The sequence below is a fragment of the Plectropomus leopardus genome, chromosome 4 (genome assembly GCF_026936395.1).
Source record: "Plectropomus leopardus strain MGB_pleo_1.0 chromosome 4, ASM2693639v1, whole genome shotgun sequence".
NCBI lineage: Eukaryota > Metazoa > Chordata > Actinopteri > Perciformes > Serranidae > Plectropomus > Plectropomus leopardus.
In genome coordinates this window covers 7,345,750-7,371,151 of record NC_142179.1, presented here as the reverse complement: position 1 = coordinate 7,371,151, position 25,402 = coordinate 7,345,750, and the positions used below count along the sequence as shown (strand labels likewise).

The 25,402-nt window shown below is 40.4% G+C and overlaps 2 protein-coding genes and 1 long non-coding RNA gene across 8 annotated transcripts in view; 1 reads left to right on the top strand and 2 right to left on the bottom strand.

Moving 5' to 3' along the window:
• Positions 1–100: 100 nt before the first annotated feature.
• On the bottom strand, positions 101–1,993 carry LOC148189694 (uncharacterized). Its single transcript, XR_015776373.1, has 2 exons — positions 1,031–1,993; positions 101–937 (listed from the first exon to the last, which is right to left on the bottom strand). It is a non-coding gene; the product is annotated as an uncharacterized LOC148189694 (long non-coding RNA).
• LOC121944459 (phosphatidylethanolamine-binding protein 1) lies at positions 871–4,369 on the top strand. The gene is made up of 5 exons (XM_088076453.1): positions 871–1,008; positions 2,001–2,239; positions 2,574–2,683; positions 3,258–3,358; positions 3,786–4,369. Exons 2-5 carry the CDS (start codon positions 2,105–2,107, stop codon positions 4,001–4,003), a joined length of 564 nt encoding a protein of 187 aa, XP_087932579.1. The 5' UTR covers positions 871–1,008; positions 2,001–2,104; the 3' UTR covers positions 4,004–4,369.
• A 1,299-nt stretch (positions 4,370–5,668) lies between these two features.
• The window catches only part of taok3a (TAO kinase 3a), a 93,268-nt gene continuing 73,534 nt past the window's right edge, over positions 5,669–25,402 (bottom strand). For 4 of the 6 annotated variants that reach the window (XM_088076447.1, XM_088076449.1, XM_042487569.2 and 1 more), the window contains exons 15-21: positions 15,992–16,228; positions 14,122–14,250; positions 12,486–12,689; positions 11,577–11,816; positions 10,814–11,026; positions 10,131–10,313; positions 5,669–7,033 (exon numbers count right to left, since the gene is read on the bottom strand). In XM_088076447.1, coding sequence (XP_087932573.1) covers positions 6,872–7,033; positions 10,131–10,313; positions 10,814–11,026; positions 11,577–11,816; positions 12,486–12,689; positions 14,122–14,250; positions 15,992–16,228 — 1,368 coding nt within the window. In that variant the 3' untranslated portion in view covers positions 5,669–6,871. Of the gene's footprint in view, positions 7,034–10,130; positions 10,314–10,813; positions 11,027–11,576; positions 11,817–12,485; positions 12,690–14,121; positions 14,251–15,991; positions 16,229–17,404; positions 17,557–25,402 lie in introns of those variants that run through there. The other 2 variants (XM_088076451.1, XM_088076450.1) reach the window with 2 other exon arrangements.

The window sequence follows — 25,402 nt, the reverse complement described above, 5'->3', positions numbered from 1 at the left end:
ACTGTTGCAAATGTGAAAACAAGAAACAAGAAAGCAAAACCTAAAATACTAAAGTGTATCGTTATTTTCATATCGGACAAATGTAGCAAACAGCTGTTAGTTTGTGTGATGAGCACTTTATTTACAAATATAATTAAAAGCTCTGACAGATTCATGCTTTCTTTTAACCTGGAAAAAAAATTAAAGTGCATGCAATAATAAAGCATCATACTGTTCTGGTTTATAAGAAAATACACAGCTTGGGAGATGTGTAAAGCAAAAAAAGAAAAAAATCAGATGAGAATCCCATTGATACATGACTGAGCCTCAAATACGATCTGAGGAGGGGGGAGGGAAAAAAGCGCCTTTAAAAATTCTTTTTTTTGATTTGAGTGACAGTTAAAATACAATACGAAAATAAGTAAAAGCTCTCCATAAATCCTTCTATACACAAAGTACAAGTCCCCCCCAGCCCGCCCGTGAAGCCCTTTGTGCTTGCTGGGAGTTGGAGTTCACGTGTCACGTGTATTATTATTCACATTGGCTGCCAGTGCAGAGAAATCAGTACGATACACGTGTCGAGTACCATGATTCACCCTCCCCTCAGTAATTAAATTCACCCGTCACATTTATTAGAAGCGTACCTGTATGTACATGATATTTGTGTCTCAAAGTATCAAATTACTCAAATTTGTCATAAAAATGTCCTGATGAATAAATACCAAAAAAGTGTTGTAAGACGCAGCGGCTGCGGAACGTTTGATTTATCGTGTCCAGAGATTTTTCTTTTTTGAGGGGCCAGGTGAGGACTCCCCACCTGCCACGAGCGCTTGTCCGTTTTTCATCCATGTTGTCACAGTCGGTGTTACGTTACCGACGGCGTAACACGGAAGTAGCGCGGTGTCGCCCGGTGCGGCTGTCAGAGCCGTTTCGGTGGAGTCACTCCCCGAAACTGCAGCTGTGAGACACACAGAGAGAGAATGAATCAATGTTAGCCGGATTTACACACTCACCTGTCTCACCTGACCGTGTGTCCACGTCATAAACTCACCTGTCGCACATAAACTCAGGTGTAGAAGCGTTAAAGTCGCGACTATCTTCATGATAACTCCTGCAAATAGCTACATCGCCTTCAAACCGAGTGAACAAAAGAGCTTCAACTCCAAACCTGTCTGACTAGTCCACCTGTGTGAGCCTGTCTGCAGGGCGCAGCGACACACTGGACACCAGTCCGCCCATTATGAAGCACCGCCGCCTCTCAGAGGTGACCAGTCCGACACAGAGTGACTTCTGACTCTTCTTCGCTGCAGATTTGACGGACGTGCTTTGTTTACTAGAGCATGCTGATCCGGAAACTTTGGCACGAATAAAACACACCCTGACCTCACCTGGTTAAAGGGACAGTAACACCTTTTCTTATTCATTATAACCTGATGCGTGATTATTATTATTGTGAATAGCTGTAGTAGTGTAGTACTGTAGTGTACTGTTATAGTAGTAGTATATTAGACTAAGTTATTATCATCATCGTCATCATCATAAACATTATTAGTATTATTTTTCCCCTTTATTTTTCCTAATTATAATGTATACCTTTTTTAATTGATGAGAAAATACATTCGAATTTTTATATGATAAGAATAAAAAAAAGAGAACAGAAAAAAGAGAGAGAGAGACAGATACACAATTAGAAGATAATAATAATTATAAAAAAATACGGGGTAGTGTCCAGAAAATAGTTTATTATTACTATTATTATCATTATTATAATAAGTAATTAATAATTAGTAATTAGATATTGCGTATACTGAGTCCGATACTTGTATTTACCTGAACACAGCTCCTCAAACTTCACAGTTATTAAGCTTTTCAATTTTATTATTACTATATATTATTTCTAAATATATTTTTTCCCTAAATTTCAGATCTATTCGTACCTTCTTCCAATTATTTTTGACAGAAATTATAATATTTGCACAAGTTTCAAAAACATCTGAGCCCAACGCACAACTTCTCCACCGGTCTCCACATCTCCCAGCAGCACCTGAACGCACCACTGGTGGCAGTTTGTGTGAGTGCTTGTCGCCGTACAGTCAGCGTATCTGCACCCGGACTACAAGTGAAAATGCCCACAGACCTGAGCCAGTGGACCGGGCGTCTCGCCCTGCAGGAGGTCGAGGATAAGCCTGCCCAGCCTCTGACGATCAAATACGGCTCCGTGGAAATCAGCGAGCTCGGTAAAGTGCTCACTCCAACACAGGTTAGTGAGCGAACTAATGTTGGCTAACTGCGCTAACAACTGTGCTAACTTAGCTTTTTTCCTGCATCAGAGTGAAAGCTTGCAGATTCCCAACAAAATAATAACGCATTTCCTCGAACAAATAAAGCTTTGTAATTAATTATTTGGTGTCAGCGTGTTTGCAAACAGTGCTTTGTAATTAATTATTTGGTGTCAGCGTGTTTGCAAACAATGCTTTGGCTTATGTAATGCGGACGGCGAACACCGCCCTCAAATGAGCGTCAAAGCTGCAAAATCTCAGAAATGTCAGTTTCACTTCACACTTCTGATAGTTTTCACCTGTGTTCACGTGCAGGTGCAGAATCGGCCCACCTGCATCGAGTGGGAGGGATGCGACCCCAGCAAGCTGTACACTTTGGCCCTGACTGACCCTGACGCTCCCAGCAGGCAAAAACCCGACTTTAGGTGAGAGGAGCAGCCACACACACCCACACCCACACCCACACACACACACATAGTCATGTATAATAAAAAACATTAAAAACAATATATAAAATGAAATAAAATAATGTAACAAAAATAAATAAAGGAATATTTAAAATATAAGAGACGACAATAGAAAATAATAAAATATTAATAAATTAACTTAAATCCTGATTCACCTTCATTTGTCATTCACTAGTGCTCTTGTGAATTAGTTTTTTGGTGTTATTCAAAGTTTTCTTCGTTTTCTTCATTCTTTATCTCTTTTTTCTGGTGTTCTTCAGTGATTATGTTATCTGTGATTTGGTTTGTGTTGCTGACAAATTTGAAATTCAATAAACTTTAAATCACAATAATACAGTAATACAAGATAGAAATAATTTAACACAGAATTTTGTGAGTAATTCAAGTAAAAATAACACACTTGGGTTTGTAATAAAACCATAAAATGATAAGGGCTATAAGTACAAAATCACTAAAATCTAAGGGTGTGGCACCTGGGTCTAATTTCCTTTGTGTCAAAGATTTCTTTTTCTTTTTTTGCCTTTCACTTTAGGGAGTGGCACCACTTTCTGGTGATCAACATGAAGGGGAACGATGTGTCCTCTGGCCGCGTCATGTCTGATTACGTGGGCTCTGGTCCTCCCCAGGGCACCGGTAAGAGAGAAAGAAGCTTTAAGAAAGCACTATTAAACGAGAAAGATAGTTTTCCTTTTAACCAGTTAAATGCAGTGTTTGATCAGCGTAAGATGTGATGGATTTGTGTCCCTGTTTTGCAAAACGTCCCAAATTTGTGGTTAAGTTCAAGACAAATCATTGTGCTTTGCTTGATAAGTAAAGTGTCTGAATCCTGGAGTCTGCAGGTTGTCAGAAAGCCTTAAAACTGACTAACAAACAGCGCCCGAGGCTGTATTTTTTCATATTTACTTTGATTAAACTGACCTGTTTGTGACAACACATGCAGCATATGTCAAGATAAAATAAAAGTTTTCAGAGGACTGTTATTACATTTAAAGTTTGGCACGTATCTGCACGCTGGCATCAATATTTTACACTTTTAAATCCTTTCTCTCTGTCCCCTCAGGTCTCCACAGGTACGTGTGGCTGGTGTACGAGCAGCCAGGCAGCCTGTCCTGCACCGAGACCGTCCTCACTAACCGCTCCGGAGACGGTCGCGGCAAGTTTAAGATCCAGAGCTTCAGGCAGAAATACAACCTGGGAGCTCCGGTGGCTGGAACCTGCTACCAGGCCGAGTGGGACGACTACGTCCCCAAACTGTACGAACAGCTGGCCGGAAAATAAATGAACAGACTCGGCTGTAGAGCATTCAGCACGAGGAAATCCCACAAAGGAAATGGCCTTTCTTTCAAGAAGCAAAAAACCCCAACAGTAACAAAGCATTTTTTTTGTGCGCGTGCCACAGATCAGTGTATTTTTTTCCCACTGTTGCCTAACCATGCTATAAAAAATAACTTTCACTCACCTGCAATAAACCTGATAAACACTGAAATGGTTGTTTTTTTTGGTTGAAATGTTGTAATAAATGCTTAGAGGCTCATTTGGATAACTTCCATAACACCTTGGTATTAATTAAATGATAAATTATTGTGATGATAAATTCTAAATGTGAGCAATAACTCCAAAAATAAAGACATTTGTTCCATTGTATTTTGAATTTTAAGTAGGTCTGTCATGATAATTAAGGTCAGCAAAAATCATCGAGGTCATGTCCGTGTACTGTGTGATGTAACTGGTGTTTACACGTGTTTGTTTACGTAAGTGTCAATAACATTTAAGCCATTATGATGCCAAAGAAAAACAGCAGGGGTTTTCTCTACAGTCATTAATCCTCCACACAGTGCCTCAACATTTTTTCTGCAGCACCAAAGCTAAATGAGCAGAAAAACAAACTGTTGAGACATGTTTGCTGTCACTCCTACTCGTGCTGCCACATTCCTCTCATCTGTGTCACCCGCACAAACACGTTTGTTTTATATATATCTGGGATATGTCGAAATTAAATACTTAGATTTCAATTTCCAAGTCCGAATATTCTCCAGAATTAAAAGTGAATTGCTCTTTGAAAGGTTTTAGTTGCTCATTATTCTATAATATCATAACAGTGGCTTAAAATGGTCTTAAAATTAAAATAATATTGTTTATCACTTTTATTTTTGGGGAAATATATCATCCAGCAAAGTAGATACTGTGACAGGAGCCAGGAGCATTTTGGAACGTGGTTACATTCAGCACTTCAGTGGAGTTTGCAGGAAATAAATGACTTACTGTAAGTTTGTTAACAGGTACAATAAACCTACATATTTACTAAAAGAACTGACATCTAAATTTAGTGTCTGTATTTATTCCAGAGCTTTATTATTATCTATTAAGGTTTTTAAAAAAAATAAATGATCATTTTATACTACGGTATGATAACTGTTTAAGAAACCATTAAGTGGCACGGTTCGGGTATGAGTATTGTAGTAGGAAATGAGGAGTAATTGACCTGAACTTTGCTCATTTTTATCCACGTACCTTTAATGACCTTTGTTCTCGCCAACAACTTGGTCTTTAATTTTTATACCGTTGCCTCGACTCGCCCTCACCAGCTCTGCAATGCAAGAAGAGGATTTGTTAGTTTCCCTTTCTTTTTACTTTCTCTTTTGTCAGGGATTTTACTATTAGTACTATTTATAACCACTGGAAAAAAAGAAAAAGTACAATACAGTAGTACCATTTCCTGCTCGAAAAAGTATCAGTATTTAACTGTAGAAGCAATGTTTTTAAAAATGTTGAATACTTGACCGACCATGTTTTCAGAGATCAGAGCCTTTCAGCAGCAGCGTGTTGTCAAAATGAACCTCCAAACTGTTGCAAATGTGAAAACAAGAAACAAGAAAGCAAAACCTAAAATACTAAAGTGTATCGTTATTTTCATATCGGACAAATGTAGCAAACAGCTATTAGTTTGTGTGATGAGCACTTTATTTACAAATATAATTAAAAGCTCTGACAGATTCATGCTTTCTTTTAACCTGGAAAAAAAATTAAAGTGCATGCAATAATAAAGCATCATACTGTTCTGGTTTATAAGAAAATACACAGCTTGGGAGATGTGTAAAGCAAAAAAAGAAAAAAAATCAGATGAGAATCCCATTGATACATGACTGAGCCTCAAATACGATCTGAGGAGGGGGGAGGGAAAAAAGCGCCTTTAAAAATTCTTTTTTTTGATTTGAGTGACAGTTAAAATACAATACGAAAATAAGTAAAAGCTCTCCATAAATCCTTCTATACACAAAGTACAAGTCCCCCCCAGCCCGCCCGTGAAGCCCTTTGTGCTTGCTGGGAGTTGGAGTTCACGTGTCACGTGTATTATTATTCACATTGGCTGCCAGTGCAGAGAAATCAGTACGATACACGTGTCGAGTACCATGATTCACCCTCCCCTCAGTAATTAAATTCACCCGTCACATTTATTAGAAGCGTACCTGTATGTACATGATATTTGTGTCTCAAAGTATCAAATTACTCAAATTTGTCATAAAAATGTCCTGATGAATAAATACCAAAAAAGTGTTGTAAGACGCAGCGGCTGCGGAACGTTTGATTTATCGTGTCCAGAGATTTTTCTTTTTTTTTCCTTTTTTTTTTGCACCAAACTAACCAAAAAATGAATCACCTCTAAAAATGCATGGTTGTGGAGCGATGTCGCTCATCCATCTGCCCTCGTTTTTCTCTCCCTCCTTCTCTCGTCTTCCACTTTTAGTCACAACAAAAGTGTCATCATTGCACAAGAAACAAGAAACACCGTGACTATGTTATCATTATTCTTACAAAAACATGACAACTACAGGAAGTTATCCAGCATATTTTTTTGTCATCTTGTGACACCATGAGAGGCAAGGAGGGGGAGGAAGTTTAGATGGGTTTTCGGGAGGAGGGGGGCAATAAAAACCTGCCATCGACTCTGTCTGACCGGCCCAGAAAACACACCGGAGCTGATTCTGGAGCCGTTTTTTCTTTTTTTTTTGCGTCTGTGTGTGTTTGTGTGAGGGCGTCAGCAGCAGTGAACACCTGCACTGTCAGGTAAAAGGAGAGGAGGGGTGTACTGAGGCAGACGGACGCCCGGGGACTACGAGAGACGGTGGCGGCGGCGACAGCAGCCCCTCATCTGTAGTCGTCCTTGGGAAGGTCCAGGGTGCCCAGGTTGCCGAAGCCCAGCCGCATGCTCTCCATGTCGAAGCTGTCGGTCTCCCGCTCCTGCCGCTCCAGCAGGTGTTTGATCCGGTCGGTTCGCTCCTTCTGAATGGAAACCAGCTCCTCCTCAATCTGCAGGAAACACACAGGAACAAGAGATATACGGGGTTAAACTGGCAATACATGAGATGTTTTTTGATTCAAAGGTCCAGTGTGTAGGATTTAGGAGCTTAGGAGGTGCAAACTTCTACACAGGTGATCTAAAATCTAAAATACTGCAGGTACAATATTAACTTTATGAAAGCAAAGCCCTGAATATAGATGACCGGAGAAATATGATGTATAACATGATTTCCTGTCTTTTTCATATCTCAAAGATTAAGACTGTAACAAAATTTATTTAATGTTGCAATTCCACCGGAGGGGTGAAGTATTTCTTTGAGTGTTGACAGCATGCGGGAGCTGGTTTTTGTTTGTCTTACCGAATATTTCTACTACTAAGAACAAAAGGTGCAACAAAATTAAGTTGTTATTTTACTTTTTATCTGTGGTTCATAAAACAGCTGAAACAATAAAAAGGATACAGAAAAAGTTAAAATAATTGCTTATTTCGGGAAGAGATGGGCATTGTTGAGGAGAGGGGTGATTGTTTTTTTTGTTAAAAGGATAAAAATGCACGCCCATATACATACATGCATATGTATACACTTACAAAGAGAAGTTTTGCAATAGAATCTAATATTTTTTTAGATTTAATATGTAATGTCTGTTGTTGGTTTTTGCCAACGGTAAACACAAAGGAGAGAAAAGCCTTGCAGTTCAATGCACCACAGTACAAACTGCAGCCTCAAATTGCACCAACACTTCTGACAAAGTCACACTGTAACCTTTACAGACGCTGTCGAAACTGCAGGATGATTCTGTAGCTTTTTATGATACTGCAGAGTTGTTTGTGATGTTTTTGCTCACGTCCTTTAGCTGTTTTATGTCTTTCCTAAATCACCTTAAACACACGCTGTGATATGTATCACTGGATGCAGACTCTCATGCGCATTGTTTCACACTGTGAGGGTGTCAGTGTGTGAAGTTGTATCACTCAGGTTCGGTTGTGGCAGGAGTTGTGCGTGCTGGATTTTTCCACCCACATTAACTCGGCACACACATCCACAGGTGCAGACAAAGCACTGCATGGCGCAATACGGCAATCTGGCCAACTACTGAGCATGCACAGAAAACTCCAGACTCTGACCATGAACCGAACCGGAGGACAATAGTGCCTCAAAAACCATGACATCATCCCAGTCTCAGAGTGCAGATCCGGCTGCAGCCAGGAGATGGCGACAGACCACCGCAGTGGTCCACTGGACCCGGCAGAACTGGATCGGGGAGGCATTTCAAACGTCTTTCCCTTTGTTGTCGGAGTGCTGTCTACTAGACTGTGGCAATGACGTCGGCCACTTTGGAAGGAGGCGTACTCGGCAGTTCTAGTCTTATCACATGTCATTGGTATACATGGCAGCTTGCCTGAGTAGTCACATGAAAGATGCGTCTCAATCAGGAGCTCATGCAAACAAATCAGGGGACACAGACTGATACAACTGTGTCAAATTTAGATAAAGAAATGCAAAATCATAAAGTAAAAAAGCCAGTTGCCACTTTGCAACACAGCTGCAGGTGTCAAAATGAATACTACTCCGTAAGTGATAATTACAAAATAAAATCAGAAGTTTAGGGGCATATGCATAAGCAATTTAGAACAAATACAGCAGAACAAGCTATAATAAAAGCTCAACTGTATTAACTGTCCTATTATAAACAGGGGACGACAAAAATAAAAAAACAACACTGACGTCTACACATTTCACCACTATTAGGAGTGTGTGGGAGAGGAACGGTTGCCTGCTCTCTGCAGGAAGGCATGCCACTGTCATCACCACCTGTGGTGCGGGAAATCTGTGTGTGTGTCTGCGTGAACTCATGAATGTCTGTCTGGGTCGCCTATCATACCCGCGCTGCCTGCTGGGGTGGATGCAAATGTGTATCCCGACATGTTCGTTTAAGCGAGGCGATGCGTAGGACTGTTTATATTTCAACTTACTACCGCCCATTTGTGTTTATCTGTTTTTCAGAGGTGTCTTCACTTTCTGATGTGAGCAGGAGTTTGGAGGACAGAATAAATAAGGATTATTGTTTTTAGTTATTAATTCCTGAAATGTCATAAAATTTACACATAAAAACCCAATTATTTAATGAGTTGATCAATAATGTAATGAAATGCCCTTACAGACATTGTTACAACAGTTTCACTGATAATGTATTACCTTTCAGGAGTTCTTCTTTTTTTTGTTGTAAAACTGACGATTAACAGATAATGTAACATTATAAAATGTACAGTATGTAGTGTATAAAATAAAAAACAACTTAGAACTCTGGACTGAAAATGAAAATCATACAACATTATCTGTCAAAAGCATCACATTGTTATTGGTAAAATGTGTTATTACAATATCAGTCAGGACATTTTACTTAATTTTTGGTCAACATTTATAATGACGCTATTGGGTTTTATTACATTTTTGATCAGGTTTAGTACAAACTTGATTAATTTCCAGGCATTACTTGTTTAATTGTTACATTATTAGGTGCTAAACATTTTATTTTGTAGGATGGGGTAACTATGTTAAAGGTAGTGACATTTTTTCAGGCAGGGTCACTTTTATGGGTCTTATTGGGAGTTTTAAGTAATCCCTAAAGCTTTCAAAACTAAGGGGAAAATGTCCAGAAAACTATATCTGGTTATAATAATTTTATTTTCAAATTATGTTACAGAGAAAATATAAAAAATGTTTTTCAGAACATTTTAAGGTCATTTTCCTGTTTGTTTGTGTTTTTGTTACTTTTTTTTTTTTTTTTTTAATTTATGCTTATTTACATTCTTGTAACTTTTTAAAAAATGTTTTGCAAAATTTTGGGCCATCTCTTGTTTAGTTGTTTGTTGCCTTCTCTCCATGTTTTTGAAAAAAAAATCAAACCAAAAGGGTTAACTTTTTGTACTTATAAGAAGGACTGTGTCTTGACTTATTTGGATAATTCATTCTTTCCCCCGTGGACCGTGAGAAACACTTCCTCCATTGTTTTTTATTTTAACTGTATTGAAAACTCAAGTATGGCAGTGTAAAGAAAAAGTCTAATGGCTCCTTTAAAGTGACGCGTGTTTCATTCACCACACCTTTTGTTCCAGGTGAGCCCGGCGCAGCGACACCTTCTGCTCCAGCTTCTGCTGCTCGCGCTCGTGCTGCGCCTCGGTCTGCATCTTGATCTTGCTCTGATAGGCATTGAGCAGCTCCATCTCCTGCTGCAGCTGCTGCCTCAGGGCCTGGCACTCGGCTTCCTGGGCCTCGTCCAGACGCAGCTGACACAGCCGACCACGGACCGCAACAGGGGAGAGGGAGGTACAAAGAGACAGAGAGAGAGATGGGTAGATTGAGGAGGAGGGGGAGAGCGGGGGAACATTGATAAGACACCCAAAAGGAGAGAGAGGAGAAAGAGGGACATAGAGACAGAGAGGACAGAAAAGAAGGGGAGGGGGAGGTGAAACGATGGAGGAAAATGGAAGGGCAAAAGGGACAGACAGGACATGGAAAGAGAGTGCAAAGGGAGGGGAGGAGGAGAGGTTAGTGATTTCAAGACGTGAAAGGAGATTGTTAATGAAGGTGGTGAAGGAAGTAGAGAGAGAGATATGATAAGGCATGAGGTGAGGACAAACAAGGAGGAGAAAAAATGTAAAATCATGAGCAACAGGTGGCGAAAAAAGCCTCAGAATCCCCTCTAAAAAATGTTTTTTGAATTCTGTGGTCAACAACAAATTATTGTCTAGAAAAAAAATGATGACGTGAACGTGTCTCCACTCACCGCCTGTGAGGCCATCATCTCGTTGATGCTCTGCTCATATTGCTCAGCCAGGATGGCCAGCTTGCGTGTCTGCTCATCCTTCAGGGCCTTGAGTACCGTCTTGTGCTCGGCCTTAGGCGTAACTTCCATCTGGTGGTGGCGCAGGGCCTTGTACTGCTTCGTCTGCACCTTACATGTGTCCTGGAACTGCTTCTTGATCTGCAGCTCCAAAGCCTCGGAGAGGAGGAGGGGACAAAAAGGACACAAAAACACTAAGACGAGGATGTAGACAATTGAAAGAGTCTTGCATTTTTTTTCAAATTGTTGTTGTTAACTCTGTCTTTCATCATGCCATTACAACTCTGCTGCTAAAGGTGAAAGGTTTATAAAAGCCGGGGGCAAAATCAGACTTCTGGTCTGTTATCCTCAAAAGCACATTCAAATGAAATGACATTCAGAGGTGACACATTTCACATGTTCTTTCCCCATTTTTTTTCTCAAAATTAATTTGTTACATCCACATTGCATCACTGTTTTATCAAAATCTCTCCAAAACATAAAAGGCGTTGCTCATGGCTTGCGCCATCTTAGAGATGGGTCTAATTTGTGTTTTCAAAGTAAAGAATTTTTTTTTTTTTTTTTTTTTTACACGTGAATCTGAAAACAAAAGCATTTCAAAAAGGTTTTAGTTTTTTAGCCGTACATTCCAAGAACCTGTGTCCTAATCACAATAACATCTGTAAAATCATGGATATAAAAATTAATAATCTCTGCGTCGACTCACTTTGAGGTTTTTGGGCTGCTGCCGGAGCTCCAGCACGTGCTTGCGGTGGAGTTCGCGCTCGCGCCGGTTGTTGTACTCGATCTGGTTCTCCAGCTCCGTCTGGTGCTGCAGGCGGATCAGGTCCATCCGCAGCTTCTGCAGCGTCTTCAGCTGCCTGTGCTCCAGCTCCTGCATGGACTCGTCGTGGCGGATCAGCATGGCGTGCTCCATCTCTTTCTGGGTCTTCTTCTTGTTCAGCTCCTGGGAGGGCCGGGAGGAAAGATGGAGGAAGAGAGGGGAGGAAAGGAAGGGGGAAGGACACATGGATGAGTTGCAGCAGGTGCTATTGATTGACATCATTTGTTCATTTTCCAATGTGACATTTTCACATGTAGAAATCAATTTTCCCTTTTGTTTGTTTTGGGCTTAGAACATCGGCTGCCATTATCAACAGCTGAAAAATCAATAAATATCACCCATTAAATCCCATTCATTTAAACACTTCCTTTTTCTATTAACCAAAACATTAAAACTGTCATCTAAAACGTGACTCAGAGTTTTGTGTATTTTCCCACAGAAAGCTTCTAAGAATCTGTTCAGATTTACACAACAGCTTTTCAGATTGCGACATTGTTGCCTTGCTTTACTCTCTAATAATCCTCTTAGAATTATTAGGAAACACCTCACAGATCTGAAGAACAATGGGTGTAAGTATTCAGGACACACTGCTGTTTTTTTGCAAAAAATATTTTGTTGTTGTGTTATAACCACATTGGGCCTGTTTACACCAGCATCAAAAACAACTAACAAACAGGAGGTTTACTTTGATGGTTTGGTGAACTTGAATTTCACTTTTGACAATGAAATTATGTTCATTTATCATTTATAATTCATGCACATGATGTTTTAAAGGATGCACGGTCTCCGTACCTCTCGGATCTGCTCCTGCTCCAAGTCGTGCTTCTTAATCATGACTCTGCGCTTGAAGGCGCGGCAGTTCCGGTCGTAGAAAACCCTCTGCTGGGCCAGGAGATGGGCCTCCTCCTCGGCCTGGGAATGCTGCATGTTCTCCTTGTGCTTGGACAGACGCTCCTGCTTCTCCTTCTTAGGTGTGCTATGGTCCTCATTCATCTCCTAAAAACGGGGTCAAAACAGAGAAATCGAGGAAACTTGAGATTGCTTTGACAAGTGCAGGACGAAAACATTGTGCAAGGCCACAGCCAATTATGAGTTAATCTGAGCTTCAATTGGCAGGTTTATCCGACATGATCTAAATTCATTTGTCCATGTGAATATCTGTTTAACTCTAACACCTAGGTCAACATCAGTTTCATTGTATCACAAGTATTTACATCTTTGAAACCTGAGAAAATTGGCTTGATTAGTTTAAAAATATTGGAAATAAGGCAATAAGCAATTTGGCAAGAAATGTCTGGCAAATTGCAAAAAAAAAATAGTAAAACATGACAAAAAATGAACTGAAACTTAGTTGGGAAGGCTTATTAGAAATTAACCAAGAATTTGATGAAAATGTTCAGAAAACAATAATTCTTATAATTATATATAAAAGATTATTTTACAGAAAAAATTGCCTCTTTCAAAGGTCATTAAAAAAACAGCAACTAATTTCTCACTATTGTTTGGGCCATTTCTTGTTAAGTTGCTCATTGCCGTCTTCCCATGTGTTTGAAAACAATCCAGCCGACTTGCACAGGTTTCAAAGGGTTAACTGGTAAAACAAAGGCAGCAGCTGGTAAATTTCAGTGGGGTGAGGAACTATGTAGTTTAAGACATTAAAACTGGTGGTTTGTGAAAGCAAATATAAGCAGAAAATGTCCAAACTATGTATTACAAATGCATGTTTTGAATGTGAAAATAAACAAGGACTTCACAAATGCTGCCCAAATCAAGAACAGTGTTCATGGTATCAAGTGTCTGTAGTGAGAACATACAGAAATCTGCAGCTGACCTTCTGTCTGGAGCTACACATGACTTTCATAGTCAGAGGCGGGATGAAAAAAATAATAATTTCAACCAAATCCATCCCTCCTCAGTATGAGTTCTCTTTCTCTTTCATGGGCTTTAAGGTAATCTACAACTCAAGCTAATGCACTTAACACATGAGCCTGATCCCCGTTCTCTGTGGTGTCTAATTCCGTTACAGCCCTCAGTTGGTGGGAAATATCTTCCCCTGCCAGCGATGCTTTCTTTTAACTGCGCTGACCTAATTTTGGTCACTTATCTTGTAACTGAAAACACAGTGTATCACACTCCCAGCCCACAGGAGTATTCTCTGGACTCAGTTTGAAGGTTGTGGAGGCACACAAATGCTACACTGCGCGTATGGATTTGTGGGTTTCCTCGTTCGTGTGATGTGTAGGTACATGAGTGAGTAGGCCGAGTGACTCAACTTCCAAAAGACCACTTCGGAGGTAGTGAATGTGCATGTTTGTGTGGAGGAGGGCTGATTCAACAGTGAACAGCGGAAAGGGCCGTGTGTCACACACACGAGAGAGGCGTACAAAGGAGGAGGAAAAAAAAAAAGAAAGCAACAAACGCGGCGCACCTCCTTAATCTTTTCCTTGCAGAGTTTGTACTGCTTCTTCTGATTATCCAGAAAGGTGGTCAGCTCCTTCTTCTGCTGTGCCACAATCTGCTGCTGGAACTTCTTCTCATCCGCCAACGCCGTCTTCATCTGGTGGAGATGAGAAACAGGAGGAAAACAGGACAGAGGGGATGTTAGCATATATATTGCCTAGATACCACCTAAAATCTACAGTTTATCAGGTTTAATTATCAGATTGAGCTTAAAAAATGCCACAAAATGAATATTTTTGAAGCTCACATAAACTAAACTTGGGATTGCTGCAGTCTGGTTTCACGGCAGCTTTTCCAAGTAAGTGCGATGCATGTTCATGATGCAGGCTTTTTTGTTTGTTTGTTTAGTCTTTTTGTTTTGTTTTCCACATTAAAGGTTTCTGGGAGGGGGGATGACTTTTTCCTTCCTCACCATGAGGTTTCAAAGACAGAGGGATGCTGGATGTTGTACAGCCCCCAGAGGTTAACTGTTATTTGTGATATTTGGATTTACAAATCAAATAGTCAAATTGTAAAAATAGTAGTAATAGTAGTAGTTAGTAATAGTAATAGTAATAGTTGCTTTTTTTGGTATTATTCATTAAAATTCAAAGGCTACTTGTTCCACTTCCTTCCAAATAGTTCCAATAAAACTGCACTGTTCTAAATTTGTGATTTATACTACATTAATGATACCACAAGCTAACATTTACTCTAACTCATCTTTATTCTTTCAGCACTTCTAATAGATGCAGATGCAACAGCCTCTGTAATGGTGATTTGTCTCATCTGCTGTCCACGTGTTTCATCTTTGCCGTTTGTGTTTGACCACAATGTTGCACACGGTGCGCAACACTTTAACCGGCTTTTGTGCAAAGCATTGGGGATTTGCCTTGCACGTCCTCTGGCAGTAATTTTTGTTGCAGCACGTCTGCATCTTTACAACCAGAAAAAAGCACCTGGTACGATAGGTGAATCTACAATCATCAGTCAAAGTTGCAAGGTCGCACAGCCTTGATTAATCTAACACTGACTGCCTGACATTCTGGAGGGACCGATTGTAGCGTGATCAGTTAAAGACGGTGTATTTTTTTGCTGTTGGCTGCTGTAACTAATGTCAGTTTACAGACACTTAAAAAACCTGTTATTGCTCTGTAGGAGATACATCACGTCAGTAATTAGTCCAATAATTATTAGCCCAAATACAGCACTAAAGTTAGGCTTACAAAAAATCTCAGTACTATAAATGCTGTGGAAAGAAGTGACCAGTGAATGGCAGAGTTAATGGCCTAAACCTCCCATTTTCAGACAAGAGGACATCCCGATGATTGTTGCTGTAAGCCCCTAGCAAGCAATTTATTGGGTAGCTGATCAACATGTCACTCACATGTTGCATGTGACATTGTGCGCTTATGTTGCTGCTTGAGGGGTGCACACTGGCCTCCATGAACAGATATTCTATCTCGCTGGCCCGTCCGGCACGCTGCGTGATAATCACAGAGATATGCAGCTTGTTTTTCAGAGCGTGACATTCTGTGACCCACTTCTCCCCTTGTGTTTCATCCTATGTATCATTGGGTGGCAGCAGTGCGTAAAGTCTTAAAACTTTCCATAGCATTCAAATGTGAAGCTAATGTTGGAGGTTCAGAATTAAATTTTTCAGCAAACTTTCCTCCAGCAGCTATAGAATCGTAGCCTCAGCATCAAGCCTTCCCCTCTCTTTCCAAAGCCGACCTCATCCGCCCCGCCAACTGTTGCATGGTACATGTAGGTCAGTGTAATTATCTGTGAAATAACTTTGGGTTACTGTACTTAATGCATCCACTCATATCCTCTAACACACCCCTCACAAAGCCCACCTCCTTCTCAGAATGCACGGCGTGGCGCTTCGCCAGCTTCTCTAGCTCGATGTAGGCGTTGTTGGCCTGTGTCTCCACCTCCTTCTGCAGCTTAAGCCGGTGCTCGTCCATCTCGGCCTTCAGCTTGTTCTCCAGGGCGATCAGCTGCTTCTGGTGCTGCCGCCGCATGCGCTTGTAGCCCGACATCTGCTCCCGCAGCTCGTTCTCCTGCTCATGCTCGTGGATCTGCTTGGTCACCTGTGGAGGAAAAGAAGTTAGGAGATCTGATTTGATATCAGACTGAAAAGCAGACTATTTAAAAAACGCACAAAAAAGTAAGAATAATTAAAATATAGGAAAAAACAAAAAAAAACCAAACAGCAACATTTAATATGTCACCTGTTCTTTGTAATTACTGGACCGTAAAAGTGTGTTTTTTATTATGTATTTATGCACTTTATTTGTGGATCGCTGTTGCTGCTAATCCCCCACAGGTGCTGCTGTATTTGTTATTTTATTCCTTTTAATGGTGCTGCTGTTTTTATATATTTTTTATGATTTTATTATTTTTAATAGTTTGGATTTCACTTAGTTTGTGTTTTTTTTTATAGTCATAATGTATTTACACTTAGTGTTTCTTGTCTCTGTGCGTGGAGCTCACTGACACAAATTACAATTGACTATGTTGATATGGCAAGAATATACTGAATCTTAAATCTAAATAATATGCAACATCAATTTATCTGGATTATCTTTTCCAAAAATAACTGAAAACAAAATTCATTCAACACTGTAAAGCATTACAGTTCAGCTGCCACTGTAAATCTTGACAGTTTTACAGAAGAAAGAAAGAACGTTTAACTACTGATGGGAAATTATGACCTTAAAAAGAAGAAAAACTGAGAAATCCTTTTAGAAGAAGTTACAGATGGAGACCAACAAAAGTTCTTTCATCTGACTATTGAACATGCACGGTTGCAGGGTGGATCGGGCTACCACAATAGAAGAGAATGTACTTTTATTGTCCACCACTGTGGAAATGTGTCTTTGGCCCACCAGACACAGAAGACAGCATGATAAAAAAAGCAGACAAGCAGGTAACAAAAAACAAGGTCATTAGAAACACTTAACTCACTGAATCAGTTTATATCACTGTCTGTCTGTTGTTGTCTGTATACAGTCTCTTTGTTGAGTTGAGAATTTCCATGACACTTGGGATGAAGGACTTCTTGAATACATACAATACAATAAATCCTACAATACAATGATTTAAAATGTGCTTGTCTTAAGTCAGATGGAGCAAGAAAAAAAAGCTCCAAAAACAGTTTTTAACAACTACAAAATTTAATCAAAGTCAAGGTCCATGCTTTCATGTCTTAACAGCATTGTCCCGCATCTTTTTAAGCAAAATCTGACAATATCCAAAACACCAACCTGAGGACAGAAAGGGTTCTCAACATCAAGGTAGTACTCGCTCCGCATCTTCTCATAACTTCCACCTGAACTCCTCAGGCCAAACATGATGGCGACTTTAGCCAAGTGAACCAGCATCCAGGAACCTTGTGCAGCATCCTATGCCCGACAGAACCCTGCCTGAGCTCCGATGGCACCCGGAGACCCACCCTTACTGGACGATGACCCCCTCCCTCCCTCCCTCCCTCCTCCTTGGTTCGTGCCCTGGGCACGCAGCGGCCAAGGCAGGCGTGTGAACTGTGAATGAGGCAGGCCGACCGCGCGGGCCAACAAGAGCACAGAGCTGCTCTTTAGTTGGGCTAACGCTAAGCGGCGGACAGCAGGTGGGTCACATGAATACCTCATTGAGAAAGAGTGAGAGAAGTTGGAGAGGGGGGGTTGGAGAGGAGCAGGCAGAGAGCTGAGGGGAGATGGGGGGTTGTTGCAAAAGAGAAACAGCAGATGATTGGGAGAGTTAGAAGAAAAAATGGAAATAATGAGAAGAAAAATAAGAGCATCCAGTGGAGAAAATAAGGTTGGGGTAGCTGGCGTGGAAATAGGTGCAGGTTGAGACCCCCCCCCAACCTTAATCTGTGCTGAATCAATACCCCACTGTAACAGCAGCTCCCAATCCCAGTCACTTGCTTTGCTGCCACCCTGCATGCTGCCACAAAGGGCCAAGTCACGTCATGTGACGGCCTCTTTCACACAAGGCTCAGGGAGGGAAAGGAGATCATATTCAGGGAGAGGAGGGAGGGGGGCGTGCAGGCTGAAGGTGAATGTTTCAGTGAGATCAGTGGGAATTAAGCAGCTGAACTGAGTTATTTTGCTTATTTCGCAGTTTAAGGTGGTTGTTAATGTTGTTTTGATCTGTTGAATAAAGGAAATGCTGTGCTGGTGGTGGCTGTTGTGACTGCTCTGTGCAATAAAAAATAGGGCAAACACTCACAAACTGTCTTCTTGCATTTTCAATAAGTTTATAATAATAGTCCACTCAGACACACGGACAGTTTGAGCTCTGTGTGTCAATGATACGTTTACATGATGTTAGAAAAAGTTGAATTATTGAGTAAGTCCAACTAAACCATGTTAACATGTTGGTCTGACTGAAATTGGATTAAATCAAATTTCTCAAAATCGGACTAACACGCCCAGATAATGTGACTGGAAGTCGAGATATTCTGTCATGTAAACGCCCCAGTCAGACTGTAACTAAACTAGGTGTTCTGCCCGTGCTCTTGGTCGCCACGCCGGCCTCCCTCGGTGTTTACGGATAAGGACTGCATGTCACTTATAAGGGGTTCAGCCAAATGGGTCAGGCATTTTAAAAAAAAATGTCAGCACTGAGGAGCGACTTGTGTTTTGAATTTTGGCTTCAGTAAGGGACATAAAACTTGAAAAGGTAGTATTTTATATTTGTTTCAAATAAAAAAAGCCACCCACTTCATCTGAAAAATAAAGTGCAGTCCCACAACACCGCCAAAGAAGCTAAGTGATGTGTATGCAATGAGTAGTGAGTATGTATTGACCCCAGCTCTGCTCCTCAATAACACATCTTAAAAAAGACCTATTAGAAATTCAATGTAAAGTCCGAACTGCCCCTTTTTTCATGTTTGAGATGGATGAACAAGACATGGCTGTACTTTAAATGTTGCTACAGATGGACAGTAACACACGGTAAAGTAATTTGGCAAAAGAGGGGAAGCAAAAAGCCTCTATAGACCCGTCTTTATTGTCATGTTTTCCTGCAGATGCTCAAATGTGGGGGGCTCTGTGTTCTCATATGTCTGTTTGGCCTCAAAAAAGGGATGCAACTTCAAGAGTGCCAAAACATCAGATTCTATTGGTATGAATGCAATCATTGATTCTGCTTATTGGTCCTATTCTTCATCATCATGAGACACATCGGTGCACAAATGTTGATATAACATTGTATATTTACCCTCGATAATTGATTGTGCGTAGAGTGTTGCACTGTATTAAAAGCTCCCAGTAATTACACAAATAAAAACTAATAGGAGCTTTAAAAAGTGTGCGGATCGCCTGTCTGATTCCACCCGTAGCATAAAGCCTTTGTTTATATTACAGAAAAGAGTGGCAAGAATTATTCATAAAGTGAAACCAAGAGGACACACCAACAGGCTGCTTATGAAGACAGGGCTATCGAAACGTAAAGACACACACTATCAGTTATGTACAAGGCAAAAAGCAGAGTATTACCAGAAAATGTACAAAAGTTGTTTGTTCTTAGTATGCACGGACTATATTAGAGCAGATGTGTACTTCAGCGGTTGGCGTCCAACTATAATTCTCTACAGAATAATTAAATTGGTTGTATAAATATTTTTCAGTCAAAGAAAATGTAAAAAGAAAGAATAATTAGAGTTTATAAAGTAAAGTTGTCTGGCAAAATCTGCCGCCTTGTTGAAGGTCACTTATTGTGTATGACTCTTAATTCTTTTTTTTTTTTTCCCAAAGTAACTTAAAGTGTTGGTTGTTACATAAATGTACTTCGCAGATCAACTATTTCTTTTGTTTATTTTGTTTATTTATATTCTGAGAAAGAAGCAGGCTGGATAAGATTATTTTTCTTCTGCCTGCTCCTTTTCGGTCATGAAATGTGTTTTATAGTTGTTTCAGTTGTGAATGTGATTGTTGTGCATTTACATGAACAGAGGAAATAAACATGAAATGAAAAATTATGATTTTAAAGACTTTTCTTTCTTCTAAAATTACTCAAATTGAAATTGCGAATATAAAATACGCCTAATGGAAACACATTGCTATGTGCTATGCAAACACATTAATTTCATAAAAACTCCCATTTATCATAAAAATGTTCTTACGCTCACATGAGGTGGTACTTTAGGTAATTTGAAAAAGCCATATTTTGCAATACTGCAAAACTTTTTGGGCTGTTAGAAGTCACATGATGGTTTGGCTATGCCCTTGTCGGTAGGAATTGGCTCCCTCATGATGCAACAGGAGCTACAAGAGGCGTTATTGCATCACATAACTCTTCAAAAGTTGAGCGGATCATCCAGAAGTTTTGAATCCACAATTCCTCTGTGAAATCATGAACTATCACCTCCCAGAAATCCCTCATAAGTGGCCGCCCCCACATATAAGGGGCTTGCCTTTCCATTATCGCTTGCACACCACGCCTACGTTGCCTTCAGTTGATAATAATGACAGCTAATGTGGTGGCTTCAATAGAAATAAACCTGCTAATGTTTTGAACATCCATCGCCATGCTTTTTGAAATGTTATCGCGAGAGAAGAAGTTGCATAACATCTCTCAATGGAAACACATTCATCTAGCATTTATGTTTTATCGACATTTTTGAAAAAAACCCTTAAGTTTTTGCACAAATCTGTACTGAAAGCAATGTAGACAAGAGTTTGACGTTATTGTTTTGCAATGTGCAACTGTCAGAAAAACATGCCTGCATCAATAAAAGGAATCAATAAGTTGGCATACACGGTTAGAACAATTTGGAACTCGTTCTCGACTCCCATCCCCACAAACAAGTTTTTTAATTCTTTCCTGTCATATAACTATTTACTAGCTTTAAGTTTTAAGCTTAACTGTCGCCTGATGGAGAATATGCATGTTTTGAAGTGCTGACTGTAATCTGCTGCTCTGTTGTTGACGTGCTGAGAGGTTTACAGGCTGTCAGTTCACTGCAGCTGAGGTGAAATATCTTACAACGACGTCTTCTCTCAAGCAGCCTTCAGTCACTTACTTCATCTGACCTATAATAACCCCTGCCCTCCCTCACACATGCTTGCTATGTCTCACATTCGTTTCCGCTTTACATCCATCTCTTTCTGCTGTTTCTCTCCCTCCTCATCCTTCTCTTTCGATGATTTTTCGACCCGCTCTCCTCTTTTTTCCTTTTCTTTGCCCTCTCCATATCATCTTTCATGCGTCCGTCTCTTCGTTCTTTTCCCTTGCTCCTCTTCTCCTCTTTCCATGTTTTCACAACTCTTCCTCAGATCAGACTCTGCGCTTCACCTCTGCCTCTCTCCCTCTTGTCCTGATTTGACAGGCCAGATTTCAATCTGCTCTGCTCTATTGTCTCCGTTTGTTTATCTGTCCTTCTCACCCTCCTGATATCTCCCGTCTGTGTCCTCCACATCGTCTTTACCTTCTCAAGCCACTTTGCTCTTTCATTTCACTCACTCTTTAAGCTTATCGAATCTCCCTCCATCACTATGATTTCCTCTTTTGTCTTTTGAAGTATGAGGAAATTTCATTCAACAGAAACATCTCAGGAATTTGCATACTCGCACCTTATCACTGGCTGCATTTTTTCATTTTTCTCCTTTTTAATGCCTTCGTTTCGTTAATGTTTTCTCTCTTTTCCTGCTCTCCGTCTTCCTCCCTCCCTCCTCTCTGGCGATCCATCACCCTTCACCATCTGGACCCCCCGTTCTCCTCTCTCCTTCTCCCTCTTTGTCTACCTGCTGATTCCAGTCTCAGTGAGTCGAGGCCAATCTGAGGACGTCTGCGCTCAGCAGAAAAAGATGATGTCATCCCTCTTTCAGCGCCGGCGGGCAGGACCGGCGCTATCACACGACACAGATACTGTGGTTTACACGATGGCGCCTCTTTTCAAGACAGGCAGCCTCAGTTACACAGAGCTGCCGACACAGTGTGTGCCACCTCAGCTGCTCACATCCAAGGTATTTAAGTTTGACTTTAATCCACAGCAACTTACAAAACTGGTTTAAAACAGGAATGTGTGAGTTAGAACTCTGTACTGTGGTCTTTATGTCTGTGATGTTTAAGTTATTCTATGCAATTAATGAAGAGTTGGGAAGAGGAAGATTTATTTTCCTTTTCAAGTTAAATTTATGCGAGTAGAGGATACAGGACACGATTGCCTGTCTTTTTTGCATAGTAATAAATCTCCTTAAACTTGAGGTTACATGTGCGGTAACCCCTGTTCTCTGATGACATGAAGGCAGCATCTCATCAGAACACCCTCCTGCAAAACCAACCATTTTCTTTCTACCAAACTACACCCACCAACCATATCTCTGCGCAGAAGGAAGCGTGCATCTACTCATGGACTACACGCTCGTGCTCATGAGAACACAAGATGTAAACATTAATGGTCCCTCTCAGCTGAGCTGGAACGCTAACTAGCTCAGTGGTGCTAGGTGAGGTCGCAGTAGATGAACGCATACTGATACGGTTGGCGGGTGTAGTTTGTTAGGGATAAAATAGTTCCTACACGATACTGCTCACAATGAGGTCTGTGGATTATCTCGAGTAACCAGGTCATGATTTATGTAAAGAGACATTGCTGTTGAGTTATTCAAATGTTTGTGTGTTTTTATTTTGGCGCTTTTTGGTGCAGACAGGCAGACAGACATGTCTACAGCAGATATCCTCAACACTCAGAGACTCACAACAAAACAATCTAGACTGATAAATAGCACTACAGGTAAGAGTTAAAATATGCATTGTTGATTTTGAAGTGAACTGACCCTTTCAGGCAACATAGCTACCTTTAGAGAGAAAATTTATTACAGTTCTATGAGCTTAGCAAGTGGGTAGCTTTTGTTATCTGGCTTGATGGCTATTAACACCTAATACTTCACAGCATGAATAAAGGTATAATGCACTGGTTTCTAACCTGGTTACTGTGAGATGGGTTCACTGGAAACCCATTTTTGTTACTTATCTTTAAAAATTCAAAATTGTGTTCTCATTTCTCATTATTATGAGATAATAACTTAACTTAGATAAATTATAACCATGAGCTACAGACTTAAGGATTACGTCACATCATTTTGAATTAATGAGTCATAATTGTGAGGAGAAAAAACATAACTAAAATGACCTTAAATAAGGGTTGTCATCTTTTTTTAAGGGGTATTTTTGCTGCACAAAATTACCTTTTTTTTAAAGACTTTGAATATGGTTTGCTTTACTAGGTGGTTTCACATATCTGGACCTTTTAAAAACTATTCATATTATACAAGGAAATCACTTTTGGTCTCAACTTGTAAACATCCAATCGCTGACGAGGGGTTGCAAGAATACATTGCCTTGTTTTGAGGGGTCAAAGAGTTGGAAGCCACATGTACTGAGGTTCTGAAGGTAATTGTGAGACCGTTACCTGAATTTATGGATGATTTCTCTGTGCTCATGCAAACACCATATCCTGAATATGATCATATCCTGAATAAGCCTCTCAAATAGGTTATTCATGCTCATGTAATTGCACCCAGACACCCATTTGAGGTAGAAAATTACATAATGTTGCATGTTTAGCTCAGTGTCCACAGAGGACAAGTAAGGGTTAGGTGTGAGGTACATTATCAATAGATGCATCAAGGGGGGGCTCTTTTTATTTATTTTTCTTCCAGTAGTGTGGGACTACAGATAAAGGAGACCTGTGGTCAATAAAAAAAACCCCACACCGTGCTGGACTGTAAGCGGTTCGAGCTCTGATCAAGGACATTATTAGGACACAGACTGAAATCTTCTCTGCTCACGTTCTCTCGTGTCTGGTTTAAGACCTGGCAGCAGAAGGGACTCACAATTAAACCATTGGGTCACGGATGGGTAAACACACACACGCTTACACACACACAACACCACAACTACTTACTAGTTACTAGAGCTGGTTTCCATGACAACAGACAAGAGGGGAGAGGGAGAAAGAGAGAGAGACATAGAGAGAGAAAGAGAGAGAGAGAGAGAGAGAGAGAGAGAGAGAAATCCACCCCCTTCAACTCAGAATATAGAGTCAGATCTGAGAATGATGTGTTACGGAGCGCAGGAGAGGAGGAAGTATAGGAGAGGGTGGAGGGAGGGGAGTGGTAATGTGAAGCGTAGTACAAGAGAAAACAAAAGGAGTGAGGTGAATGAGAGGAGAGGCAGCAGAGCAATAGAGACACGTTTGCTCATGCCGAGAGAGAGTAAGAGGTTGAGACTAAAAGATGGACGGATGCCAAGAAAAATAAAAGAATAAATATGTGAAGGTGGGTCCACAAATGAAAGAGGCCTGTTTTTAAAGGTGTTTTAAAGCATCACTTTGTTCCAACATGGATCACACTTGGAAACATTAAGCTACATCACACCAAACCCTCTGGAAACCGTTCACTCACTCACTCACTCACTCACAACAGAGTGTGTATTAAGAAAATGAACTATAAAGGGAATAACCCTACTACAGTGGAATTTTCTTCCTCTTGAAATACACGACCAAATTACATTGTGGTACATGGGAAACTGTAAGGTTCCTCATATGTATGCTCAATTTTTCTGTGCATTCTGGGTATTTTACAGTGCAGCATATAGTAGATGAAATTAACCTCTGAGAATTCGAACAATACAACTAAATTGTAACACACTATATAATGCACTATTTTCAAACACAGCTAAAGACTCAACGTTCCACCGCCACATTTGCACACAGGTTTTATACAGAAGGAAATGAAAAGATGCCCCTTCTGTGTCCACGGATGCTGCTATTGAGTAAACATAACACTCTGAGAGTGATTTTGGCTTCTGCAAGATGTAGGTTTTCCAGTTTTTGGCTTTTAAAAGCTACACAACTTTCAAGGTGAATGCTGCACAAATGAATGATCCTTAAACACTTAAAGAAGATTAAAAAAAAAAAAAAAAGTTTTCTGATCTTAAAAAGAAGCTTAAACTACCGCCTCAGGTTGTATGCCACTGTGAGCCAGAAAGTTGCAGTTACAGTTTCCATCTATGTCTGTCCAGACTCATGTAGCTATGAATGTTGACAATGCTTCAAATATGAATATTACTGCAAAGAAGCTGCATTTTTTAACATATGTATGCTTTACACACATCTTCAGTGCGGCCGCACAGAGGATCTATACAATCAGCACAGTGTCATCCAAAATTTACGGTCACCAATTCAGCATCCGACCAACAAAACAAGTGTTTTAGTAGAAAATGAAGATGTCACAATAAAGTTGACCTTTGTTCTT

What these genes read in the sequence shown, in the direction of transcription:
- LOC121944459 (XM_088076453.1), top strand. Translation starts at nt 2,105, where the DNA reads ATGCCCACAGACCTGAGCCAGTGGACCGGGCGTCTCGCCCTGCAGGAG. An exon ending in AGGCAAAAACCCGACTTTAG is followed by an intron (nt 2,684 to 3,257) that starts GTGAGAGGAGCA and finishes CTTTCACTTTAG; the next exon opens with GGAGTGGCACCACTTTCTGG. An exon ending in TGGTCCTCCCCAGGGCACCG is followed by an intron (nt 3,359 to 3,785) that starts GTAAGAGAGAAA and finishes CTGTCCCCTCAG; the next exon opens with GTCTCCACAGGTACGTGTGG.